Here is a 13,525-nt window from a genome sequence, read left to right on the forward strand (position 1 = left end):
CGTTGCAAAACTGACAGCGATTTAACTTTTATTAACAACTCTGTGAGTCCCAATTTTTTTAAATGCCCACATTTTTTAAAGCTGCATACGGACAGAGCGTACATGTGTACACGTAGCCGCAACTGGATATTAGTTATTTATGTGACATTTGCATAATGGTAGGCAATAAAACATGAATGTTGTTTTTGTTGTGTTAATAAGATAACATGAGTGTTTTAATGCCTAATTATGTATAGTCGCACACATAACTTTATCTACATCCATGTATGTATGGGCGCGGGTTTATCGTCCCATAGAAAATTTGAATTTCGCGCGTTTTTATACTCTCATAATTTGCTTGACCGTCTACCTACCCAAATTCATTCAGGCAGGTTAGGTACTGCACTTACATTTACATACTCACATGAATTTCGACACGCGTATTGAGAATCTGTTATAGACCGATATGTCGGAAAACTGTGCAATTTTGACAATAATAATTAAATAACCTTTTTTGCGTCGATAAATATATATAATTTAATGTATGATAGGAAACTTGAACTAACTTGCGATATTGTCACGTCTGCTTTTGTTGCATTTTTTACTCTTTGGTTTCAACGAAACATGGCCGCCGCAACATGGCGCTTCGGCATGAGTTTATATTGATACATTTTTTTTAAAGTAAGCGTGTTTAAACAAAAATGCAGTAAACCTACGTATGAAAAGTCACTCCTTGGCTTTTGTTAGATTTTCCTGAGCAGTTTGTACAGTACCTCACTACACATGAGGGCATTATTTAGACGAAATATTTTTCATTGCGATACGTCAATCTACCACAGCCGTTCGGCACAGACTAAGCGCGTTTGTGCTGATCAGCTCTAAGTGTTGTTACACAAAATCAAGTTGAGGTGCCCTCTCTAGTTAACATAATTACTCAAAGACTACGTTTTAACTTTGAGGACCAGCGTGAGATACGAGATTTTTTAAAAGTAGTGACGATATGTAGCTTACATCCTTGCCTGTAGTTATTAATAAACCTACTAACTGTTTTTGCCACGCTGACATCATACAGACTATCAAGATTTAAATGGCAAGGATTCCTTATTAATTGACCTGCCCTTCCAAGAATTATACCTCTATTACCTGCCCAGCGCATCTGTTAATGCCAACATATACTTACAAAAACCGGCCAAGAGCGTGTCGAGCCACGCTCAGTGTAGGGTTCCGTAGTTTTCCGTATATTTCTCAAAAACTACTGAACCTATCAAGTTCAAAACAATTTTCCTAGAAAGTCTTTATAAAGTTCTACTTATTACTGGGGACGCTATTGCTATGTCTTGTATGGGAACCCTGCATTTTATGATTAAGCACTGAGACTTGGCACAGTTGTTCATTGGGTGGCCCTGAGTAGATAAAGATCGGGAGGCATCGAGAGCCCCCCTTAATTTAGGAGGGAGGAGGGGGGGAAGGCTGGCGCCTCCGCGCTTCCTTTGAAACCATATTTCTCTAAAACTATACAAAATAGGGCATGCAATATATCATTTTCGGATAAATGAAGGACGAGGAATTCATTTTTGGAACAAAAAAAAATGTATTTTAGAACAAAAATACAAAATAAAATGGGAAAATCTGAAAACGAGATTTTTTTTTAATACATATTATTGCACATTTTATGAAAACTGTAATGGTTTTTTCTAAATAAAAAATATTATTTAATAGCTACATTTATCTAGTTTTAGAAAATGTATAATTTGTTATAGAAATATATTATAGGATGAGTGATAAAAAATAATTTACATCGCCCGATAGGGTGATTTGAATGCTCATTTCAATAAGTTTTGTCAATGATTTCAGGTATAATCACTATTTTTAACACACGAAAGCCGTAATCATTGTAGTTTATGGCTATTTTAGTGATTAATGTACTTAAAATAAAAAAAAATACAAAAATTTTAAAAAATATTAAAAATGTGATAATTTTTTTTAACATTATCCTATTTTGTTCTTTCTACACAATATATATCTAAAAGCAATAAATATCAATAAAAAGCCACATTTATACAGTTTATAAAAATATATAGTTTGTTATATAAATATATTACGAAACGCGAGATAAAAAATAATGAAAGTGACGTGGCAGGGCGATCTTGATGTACGGTACGGGTCAGCTTGTATGATTCGATGAGGTGAGGTAAAGGTACTCAAAGCTCTCAAAAAGTGTAGTTATTTAGAGTACTTCAAATTAAACAACATACTCCTATATATTATTAAATTAAAACGGGACTTAATCGCGTAAAACTTACGTTTTATATTTAACCCGACGTTTCTACCCGTGACCACGGACGTAATGTCATGTCCGAAACGTCGGGTTAAATATAAAACGTAAGTTTTACGCGATTAAGTCCCGTTTTAATTTAATAATATGAGTGAAGATCGTGTTAGTTTAAATCAATATATACTCCTATATAGTCTGAATTTAACTATTTATATTACATGAAATGATCGATTGATATGATAGGTCAGATATATACATCTGATCCTAATACATACATCTTGTGAAATAGTAGTTATCTATATGATTTGCATAATTTATGGATAATTATTACTTGACATATTTATCCAGATCTGCGTCCTGTACTTTGGTTAACGAGTGCCGAAAATAGTTATTAACCAAAAAAGACCGCCAAATTAACAGCATTTCACCGACAAAAGCTGCCTTGCACCATTTTTGTAAGGGTTATAGGTATATCAAGGTGTCCATGTATGGGTCAACTAAACCCAATTCAAAATTTGCCATTATTTTCTACTTGTGGCTGGACGAAAGTCTGTAACAATTGGGATTTGGGAGCCTACTTGCCCGCAACGTTGCCTGTTGCTGCAGAAATATGCCTCGAAATTGTCGGGTGCAGGTGTAATAAAAAACAGTGCCGCGTAAGGTGCAACCGTAAAAAAATACTTTTTAAATTAAATGTTCGGAGCTGATGTGCTTATGCAGTGGATGTTGTGATATATACATAATTAAATTCAGACGATTCATGTTGTTTTATTTGAATAACTCAAAATAGCTACACTTTTGAGAGCCTTGAGTACTAGCCCCGATACACATGTTTTCGTCTAGTCAGACCATTTTTTGAGGTTCTCCTTTGTACAAAAGCAATGTCTTAGTTCAAAAATCATTAATGTTTAATGCTAATACGAATCTAGTTTATTTTTTATGGCACTATTGCGCAATAACTACCTATCATTGATACTGAAAGGAAGAATATGACGATTTTTATTTTATCTTTTATGGATGGGTAAAACCGATTTAAGGGGGCCCAAAGGAAGTAACTAAATTCTGCTAGTAAACTAAAAAATCTTCAAGCCTATGCATGCAGAACTGCTTTAGGAGAGGAGAACGTGATTAAGACATTTTTTTGCAATATAAGTCACATGCAATTTTATTTTACAATCAAAATAAACTATATTATACTTACTTACTGCTTACTGCTAGCCTTTCTCCGCAGACGTTTAGTCTGGTTGCCTTTGGCATAGGCCTCTCCCATATTTCTCCATGTTTCTCTGTCTAGAGCTTGTCTTCTCCACAAGGCTCCAGCTACCTTTCTGAATTCATTTTCCCATCTCATTTTTTGTCCGCCATCCTTCCTTTTGCCATCTCTTGGGTACCATGATGTTATGTCCTTAGACCATTTTTCTCTTTTATCTCGGAGCATGTGGCCAGTCCATTTCCATTTTAGTTGCTTCATTGTCTGATTTACGTCAGTTATCTTTGTTCTTTTTCTAATGGTATCCAACTTTATTCTATCTTTAAGTTTTATATGCAACATGCTTCTTTCCATACTATTTTGGCAAACTTGGAGAGCTCGCCTTTCCTTGTCCGTTAGGGCCCAAGTTTGGCATCCATACGTGAGACAGGGAAGGATACATGTGTTAAAGACTTTGGACTTAAGGTTTGTAGGTATTTGGTTGTTTTTCATGATTTCTCGTAGTGACCAATATCTTTTCCATGAGTTCCCAATTCTAGTGTCCACTTCTTGTTGCATCAAATTTTGAGGTGATATTACTTGCCCGAGATATGTGTATTGTTCTACATATTCAATGAGGTTGTTGTCTATGAGTATCTCTTCTTTTCCACTGTTCGTCATTATTTTTGTTTTTTCGGTGTTCATTGTTAATCCAACTTCTTTACTGACATCAGCTAGTTGTTGTAACATTATGTTTAGGTCTTGTGGGTTGTCGCTAAGTAGAATAATATCGTCAGCAAACCTAAGGTTTGATAGCTTTGCTCCATTTATGTCGATCCCAAGGGACTCCCAGTTAAGCTTCCTAAATACATATTCTAGAACTGCGGAGAAAAGTTTCGGTGACAAAGGATCTCCCTGTTTCACTCCTTTTTTCACACTGAATACTTTGCCGTCTCTTTCTGTCCGTATTTTAGCTGTGGAATTCTGGTATATTAGTTGTAATATTCTTATGTATTTTGTTTGTATGTTTTGTTCTTGCAATGCTTCCCATATGTATTTATGTTTCAAAGAGTCGAATGCTTTATTGTAGTCTATGAAAGCAAGATAAAAGATTTTATTGTACTCCAAATGTTTTTCTATTATTTGTTTGATTGTATGTATATGGTCGACTGTTGAGAATCCACTTCGGAAACCCGCTTGCTCCTTAGGTTGATTTGCCTCTAGTTCTTTGCTAATCCGGTTCAGGATAACTTTGGAGAATATTTTGTACATGTTTGTTATTAAGCTGATAGGTCTGTAGTTGTTGACTAGGCTTTTATCTCCTTTTTTGTGAAGTAATATTATTGTGGAGGTTTTCCATTGTTCCGGTATGACTTCCTCTTTTAAAATGTCATTGAATAGTCCTGTCGTTGTTCCTAGTATCTCGTCTATACAGCCTTTTATTATTTCATTAGAAATTTTGTCATCCCCTGGGGCTTTCCCCGTCTTTTGTGTTAGGATTGCATGCCTTACTTCACTTTCAAGGATATTTGGGATTTCTTCATCATCTTCTTTGTATTCTAGAAGGTCATTTGTGACGTCTGTATCATTGTATAGGTTTTGGTAAAATCCTGTTTCTGTGTCTATTATCATTGGTCGGCTAAACACTTTATTTGCCGTTGTTATATCTTTTAGGTTGGGTATCCATTCAGTTTTATCTCTTAGTTCTTTCAATGCTTTCTTCGTTCCTCCTGTTTTCTCAATATGGTATTGTATTGCCTGTAGTCTGGTTCTTTCCATATGTTTTCTGATTTTGGTGTTTATCTGTTTACTTAAATCTGCTATTTTTTTCCTATTTTCACCTCTATTGGTTATGAGATTCCTTCTAATTTCCATCAGAGCCCGTGCTTCATCTCCAACCTTATCTTTATGAATTTTTGAGTTGTTGACTTTGCTAGATATGGCTTTTAATTCTCTCTCCAATGTGTCGTATTTATTCTGCACTGTATCTTCCATTTTAAATGTTTTGAGGTTGGTATGTAGAGATGTCAATAGGTCCTTCGGGAGTGGCAGGTGTATTGGTCTACTGTTTGTTGCTCTCATTATATGTTTTCTACTTGCTTTAGGTTGCTTCATATATAGCTTGCCTCTTATCATTCGGTGGTTTGTATTGAAGTTAAGTTGGTTTACTGTGTCTACATCTTTGATAAATATTGGTTTGTTAGTCAGGATATAGTCTATTTCATTTCTTATTTGGCCATTAGGTGATATCCAGGTCCATTTCCTGCTATGTTTCTTTTTAAAGAAGGTGTTCATTACTTTAAGATTGTATGTAAAGGCTAAATCTATCAAGCGTTTCCCATTGTCGTTCCTTTCTCCTGTGCTGAATTTGCCGATGACTGCATTTTCCCTGTTGGTGCTTGTTTGCGTTTTGTTGTTTGTTTTACTTTTTATTCCTATTTTTCCATTGAAGTCTCCCATGACAATGATGTTTTCGTGAGCGGTCTCTAGTGTAGATGAAAGCTGTCTGTAGAACTCATCTTTTTTTGCTTCCGGTGCTCCTTCTGTTGGTGCATAGATTTGTATAACAGTCCACAGGTTTTTATGTCCTTGTAGGTCTATATTTAGTACAGCAATCCTTTCTGATATGCCTTTGAACTCTATGATTTGTTTCTTTAGGTGCTTTTTTACCATAAATCCCACTCCATGGTGCCCTTTAGTTTCGCCTATATAATAGAGGATGTAGTTCTCATGTTCTTCAATCTGATTTCCTAATCGTCTTACTTCTATATTATAGGACTTTTTCAATTTTCTGTACTGGGTCGTGATATACCTACATGTGTAAACGTTATTAGAATAAGTATATTTCTGTATTACTACACGAACTCCACTGCATAGCGGGTAGTACCTTTACCTCACCTCATCGAATAATGCAACGTAAGATGTACATTAAAATTTTCATTTTCATTATTTTTTATCTCGCGTTTCGTAATATATTTATATAACAAACTATATATTTTTATAAACTATATAAATGTGGCTTTTTATTGATATTTATTGCTTTTAGATATATATTGTGTAGAAAGAACAAAATAGGATAATGTTAAAAAAAAATATCACATTTTTAATATTTTTTTAAAATTTTGTATTTTTATTTTATTTTAAGTACATTAATCACTAAAATAGCCATAAACTACAATGATTACGGCTTTCGTGTGTTAAAAATAGTGATTATACCTGAAATCATTGACAAAACTTATTGAAATGAGCATTCAAATCACCCTATCGGGCGATGTAAATTATTTTTTATCACTCGTCCTATAATATATTTCTATAACAAATTATACATTTTCTAAAACTAGATAAATGTAGCTATTAAATAATATTTTTTGTTTAGAAAAAACCATTACAGTATACATAAAATGTGCAATAATATGTATAAAAAAAAATCTCGTTTTCAGATTTTCCCATTTTATTTTGTATTTTTGTTCTAAAATACATTTTTTTTGTTCCAAAAATGAATTCCTCGTCCTTCATTTATCCGAAAATGATATATCGCATGCCCTATTTTGTATAGTTTTAGAGAAATATGGTTTCAAAGGAAGCGCGGCGGCGCCAGCCTTCCCCCCCTCTTCCCTCCTAAATTAAGGAGGGCTCTCAATGCCTCCCGATCTTTATCTACTCAGGGCCACCCAAGGAACAACCTGTGCCAAGTCTCAGTGCTTAATCATAAAATGCAGGGTGTTGTGCAATAGCGTCCCCAGTATTATGTGATTTTTTTCATATTTTTTAAACTTATGGTTCAAAAGTTAGAGGGAGGGGGACGCACTTTTTTTCCTTTAGGAGCGATTATTTCCGAAAATATTAATATTATTAAAAAACGATCTTAGTTAAACCTTATTCATTTTTCAATACCTAATACCTATCCAACAATATATCACACGTTGGGGTTGGAATGAAAAAAACTATCAGCCTCCACTTTACATGTAAGGGGGGGGGGGTACCCTAATAGAACATTTTTTTCCATTTTTTATTTTTGCACTTTGTTGGCGTGATTGATATACATATTGGTACCAAATTTCAGCTTTCTAGTGCTAACGGTTACTGAGATTATCCGCGGACGGACGGACGGACAGACAGACATGGCGAAACTATAAGGGTTCCTAGTTGACTACGGAACCCTAAAAACGGAATATCAGTTTGAATGATCCATAAACTCACGCCTATATCCTTAAAAGGGGAAGGCAGAGCACACGAACCATCTCAAGTAACAGGTGCTGTAGCCGAAATGGCAATTCTGCGACGCGAAACGAAAACGAAACGCTGCGCAAGGTAGTCTGGCTTTGTCGCGCCAATGCGCAAGAGCGATAGAGATAGATATCTACCAGCGTTTCGTTTCGTGAGCGTTTGAGCCATTCGGCTACGTACCCTGTGCCGCTTTTAGCAATAAGGGGTTGACAGAAATCGAAATCGTGATAGGTATTGTGGTCATCGTCGCCCACAATACAAATTATTCAATAATATATACATACTTACAATCACGCCTGTATCCCATAAAGGGGTAGGCAGAGCACATGAAACTACTAAAGCTTCAGGGCCACTCTTGGCAAATAAGGGGTTAAAAGAAAACGAAACTGTGGCATTGCAGTGACAGGTTGCCAGCCTCTCGCCTACACCACAATTTAACCTATATTCCATAGTCGCCTTCTACGACACCCACGGGAAGAAAAGGGGTGGTGAAATTCTTAACCTGTCACCACACAGGCAAGAATTAATCAATAAATTATTATAAATTATGAATTATAAATTACAACTGTCGGCCGGCCTAGCGGAAATGACATCATTTTGACGCTAGACGCCGATCGAAACGCAGTCTGGCTCTGTCGCGCCAATACGGAAGAGCAAGATGGCTGCAACGATAACGTATCGTAAGAGTTTGTATATTTGGCTACGTACGAGTATAATAAACCCCAACCCAACAATAAATACGAAATAGTACTTTATGCAGCAGGCGTTTAAAGGAGGTCAAAAAATAGGTACGAGTGGCGGGGGTTGTTGTTAAATTGTTATTTGAGGCGAAGCCGAAAATTGTTATAAGACACCATGAGTATTTTTTGACTCAGTTAAGCACCGTTGCATACAATACTTTTTCTACGAGAATGCACTTAGTTTTTAATAGTTTTCTTGAATAACTTTCGTGAAATTCACAATGTTTCCTGTATTTTGACGCAAAGGTTTGCACTGTCAGCTCAGTTGCCCAAAGCCTTCCCGCGCACGCGCGCAGTATCGTTATAACAATGCGTTGCCATGGTTACAGAGCCAAACAATGCGTTTTCAGTTTTTTCGATACTGCGCGCACGCGCGGAAAGCCGGCGGACGTTGGCTTTGGGGAATAGACTTTTATGTAGGGTTTTAAAAATGTATGCACGACCCTGTTAATGACGAATAACAGTTCGGGAGTAGAAAAAGTAAATAAATAAGTTCTTGTCAAAGCGGACCCCAGGTTCCTATGAGTCGTGGCAATGCCGGGATAGCGCAAGGAGGATGATGATGATGATCCCACAATAAATACGAAACTGAATGATACCGTGCATTTATTAAAGACAACCTTCTCACAATGATCTCACTTCCTGGGCCAATCGGTAAAAACCTTGCTTCGATCTTTTCCCACGGGACATCTATTCAAAGGTTTTTGCGACCTTAGTTTCGGCTTTGTTAGTTTTTTACCCAAATGTGGATTGATTGGTTTTACTTAATGTTTCTTGTGATTATCCATGACTTGAATTAATTATCATAGGTTATACAATTTACTTAGGACTATTTACCTATTATAGTTTAACTTGTTGAAGTATATTTCAACATGGGACTGGGCTGGCCACGTCTATCGCATGCATCCGGATAGGTGGGCTAATTCAGCCACCAAGTGGATGCCGACGAAGAACCGTGGGCGGGGTAGGCCCAGGCAAAGGTGGCAGGACGACCTTGACGACTTCCTAAAGAACTGGCCGGAAGTAACGGAGAATCGGGAATTATGGATAGCTAGGAGAGAGGCCTTTGCCCAACAATGTGACACTCCAATAGGCTATGAAAAAAAAGTTTAACTTGCGTGTCTCACAAATCTCACACAGTTTATGTTACATTGATGGAAAATCGTGTACATGACCAACGTAAGGATATAAATAAATACAAATTCAAGTTACAACTAAATAATACATTATTAAAGTATTATTTTGTATATTTACAATGTGTACCCACTCTCCACGAGCGTTAAAATCCGTTAAAAATAGGGTCTAACCTCTGCTACATCATAGTCGAGGAGTTTTTTCTACGCAAGGTGTTCATAATAAGGAATACCATTATCATACCATTACAGGAACTCTGGAAAAAAGCATCAAAGGCCATGTTCCCACCAAGAGCGGTAAGCTATGAGCAATAGAACCGAACAAAATATTGTCGCTCCCGTATAAATATATAACCACAAAATTAAAATTTTGAAAAAACCCCCGACCGCAACATAGTTGACCGATTTTCATGAAACATGGCTAAGAACACTCCCGACTAACTCAGCTTTCAAAAAAACTAAATCTAAATCGGTTCATCTGTTCGGGAGCTACGATGCCACAGACAGACACACACACAAACAGACACACAAAAAGATAGACAGACAGACAGACACACACACAGACAGACACGTTAAACTTATAACACCCCGTCGTTTTTGCGTCGGGGGTTAAAAAGAGACACGATGATAGCGCGAGCGAGTTATAGTTCGTCGACGAGCGATGAACTATAAATCACTCTCTCTCTTTTTAGGGTTCCGTAGTCAACTAGGAACCCTTATAGTTTCGCCATGTCTGTCTGTCCGTCCGTCCGCGGATAATCTCAGTGACCGTTAGCACTAGAAAGCTGAAATTTGGTACCAATATGTATATCAATCACGCCGACAAAGTGGTAAAATAAAAAGTGGAGTAAAATGCTTTGTTAGGGTACCCCCCCTACATGTAAAGTGGGGGACTGAGTTCTTTTTTTTTCATTCCAACCCCAACATGTGATATATTGTTGGATAGGTATTTAAAAATGAATAAGGGTTTACTAAAATCGTTTTTTGATAATATTAATATTTTCGGAAATAATCGTTGCTAAAGGAAAAAAAAGTGTGTCCTCCCCCTCTAACTTTTGAACCGTATGTTTAAAAAATATGAAAAAAATCACAAAAGTAGAACTTTATAAACACTTTCTAGGAAAATTGTTTTGAACTTGATAGGTTTAGTAGTTTTCGAGAAAAATACGGAAAACTACGGAACCCTACACTGAGCGTGGCCCGACACGCTCTTGGTCGGTTTTTTTATTTACACGGGAGCGACTATCTTTTGTTCGTCTGTATCGCTGATAACTCATCACTTTCTCGCTTTTGGTGGGAGCAATACCTTACAGGAACTCTGCAAAAAAGCATCAAAGACCACTGTGGTCTTCTACATTTTTTATACTTCCATTTTTATTTCCTATGGGGCTAGCACGATTTTGCATGACAACGCGGGGTTGAATTTTAAATATGGAATTATTTTATCGTTTCTTCTTTAATAACGTCATTTACAAGCCGACTATGTTGCGATGCATGTATTGCATGCCTATTTATAAGCTACATTTTTACACTTTTGCTTCAATGTTTTGTGCTATTTTTGCTGTAAAAACTGCCATGCAGAAGTCGAGAAATGTAATTCAAATAGGAGCGAAGGCAACTTTTATTTTTCTTTGTGTTATTTATAATTTTTATTTATTTTGATACACTAGCAGCTCCTCGAGCTGATTCGTGTATATCACTGACGTGTTTATTTTGCACTTTTATTTATACATCTTTATACATGTATAGTTGTAGGTGTGTTTATAGAATATATACTTATGAGTGTCACTATCGAATTGACATATGTATTATATAATAAGAAAGAATATAAATACAGAAATTCCTCCAAGTGACAGCATAACTTGTATATTCCTATGCTATTCCACTTATGTGCCTTTCTGTATAGTAAACAATACATTTCTGTCAACGAGTACTTATAAAGTCCTCGACTGTTCGTAAACTTTCTACACCGCCCACTCTCACTCACTTGAGCTATCCTTTATAGATCCTATAATTACGCACATACCATGCTAGCCCCATCGGACCGGCGGACCGGAAACCGCTACCTGCGCGTACGCATGACAAGTAACTATACTTATAACGAAACGTCATATATCCTTAAGAATCCTATAGAAAATACAGTCGAGCTTGGATGCATTGAATAATAGTTATTGTCAGGTAGAATTATTAGAAAAAAAGGGCAGTGAGTGCTTGAGAAGGTAAGGCGCTTAATCCTTTTTTGAGCTATGAGAGGAGTGTAAAGAGGACGGTGTAAAGGCGACCAATGACCGGTGAAGATATTACATATTTTAAACTATAATGATACTAGAATGATCCCGTGTGGTGACGGGTTAAGAATTTCACCACCCCCTTTCTTCCCGTGGGTGTCGTAGAAGGCGGCTGTGGGATTGGGTTAAATTGTGGCGTAGGCGAGAGGCTGGCAACCTGTCACTGCAATGTCACCGTTTCGTTTTCTATTGACCCCTTATTTGCCAAGAGTGGCACTGAAACTTGAGTAGTTTCCTGTGCTCTGCCTACCCCTTCATGGGATACAGGCGTGATTGTATGTATGTGTATGTATGTGTAATGATACTTAGTACAATACATATGTATGTTAAGCAACTTGCAGTATGAAGATGATAAGGCTATCAGATGCCTACGCCACAATTTAACCCAATCCCACAGCCGCCTTCTACGACACCCACGGGAAGAAAGGGGGTGGTGAAATTCTTATTCTTATTCTTAATAGGCACGTACAATTTCTGAAGATCAGATTCTGATCTTCAGAAATTGTACGTGCCTATTACGAGATAAAATACTAAATTCTTAGATTTCCTTGAACACTGAGTTCACACACTGATTTTAGTATTTCAAATCGGTGTTCGCCGTAATTTTACAAATTCAATTTCTTAATTGTCAAATAACCAGTGATCGGAACTATGGGAGCAGAACTTTAACAAAACCTTAGAGCTGACATAAATTTAAAATAAAAACAAGATTATTATTTTCAGATCAGTGTTAAATTTGATTCTATACCTGAATCCAAGATTTCTAATACATTAATACAAGGATATTAATATTTTCATGGCTGTAAGTACCTACTCTAAAATGTCAACTTAGCAAGTTTTGTTAAAGTTTTGCTCCCATAGTTCCGATCACTGCAAATAACACATCTCAAAAATATATTATACAAGTCTTAATTACTTACAACAAATTTTAAACATCTAAATTACAGAAAATTTAATTGAACATGTCAAAAATAATCATAATAAATTAAACCTGTGTGGTGACGGGTTAAGAATTTCACCTCCCCCTTTCTTCCCGTGGGTGTCGTAGAAGGCGACTGTGGAATATAGGTTAAATTGTGGTGTAGGCGAGAGGCTGGCAACCTGTCACTGCAATGCCACAGTTTCGTTTTCTTTTAACCCCTTATTTGCCAAGAGTGGCCCTGAAGCTTTAGTAGTTTCATGTGCTCTGCCTACCCCTTTATGGGATACAGGCGTGATTGTATGTATGTATGTTGTATGTAATAAATTGACCTTTGATGGTCAATATATTATATTGACCTTTGTTTGGTATTTTTTATAATTTTACATACTTACAATATTTCATGTTAAATTTACTGAAGAATTCTCGAACCGTATAATATGCCTTATCAATTAAATAATCGTTTAACTTTTTTTTTATATGATAGGAGGCAAACGAGCAGACAGGTCGCCTGATGGTAAGCGATCACCGCCGCCCATGGACATCCGAAACACCAGAGGTGTTGGAGGTGCGTTGCCGGCCTTTAAGATGGGTGTACGCTCTTTTCTTGAAGATTTGTAACTTTTATTTGCTTATATTTAGTGTGAGACATAATCTTACCACTTTGTAATGTAATTGAAGCAATCAAATATCATGAAGATGTCGATGAGATTTTACATAAGTGTTTGAATAACATTTATACTCATATACATACTATCAAAACATTAAACAAAAC

At 36.4% G+C, this 13,525-nt stretch overlaps 1 protein-coding gene across 1 annotated transcript; it reads right to left on the reverse strand.

Moving 5' to 3' along the window:
• Positions 1-3,455: 3,455 nt before the first annotated feature.
• Positions 3,456-6,116, reverse strand: LOC125236115. Its single transcript, XM_048142812.1, has one exon. The coding sequence runs from the start codon at positions 6,114-6,116 to the stop codon at positions 3,456-3,458; it is 2,661 nt and encodes an 886-aa protein (XP_047998769.1).
• Between the last annotated feature and the right edge of the window lie 7,409 nt (positions 6,117-13,525).

The sequence above is a fragment of the Leguminivora glycinivorella genome, chromosome 18 (assembly GCF_023078275.1).
Source record: "Leguminivora glycinivorella isolate SPB_JAAS2020 chromosome 18, LegGlyc_1.1, whole genome shotgun sequence".
In the NCBI taxonomy this organism is placed as follows: domain Eukaryota; kingdom Metazoa; phylum Arthropoda; class Insecta; order Lepidoptera; family Tortricidae; genus Leguminivora; species Leguminivora glycinivorella.

Coding starts and splice junctions, on each gene's coding strand:
- LOC125236115 (XM_048142812.1), bottom strand. CDS start 6,116: ATGGTAAAAAAGCACCTAAAGAAACAAATCATAGAGTTCAAAGGCATA.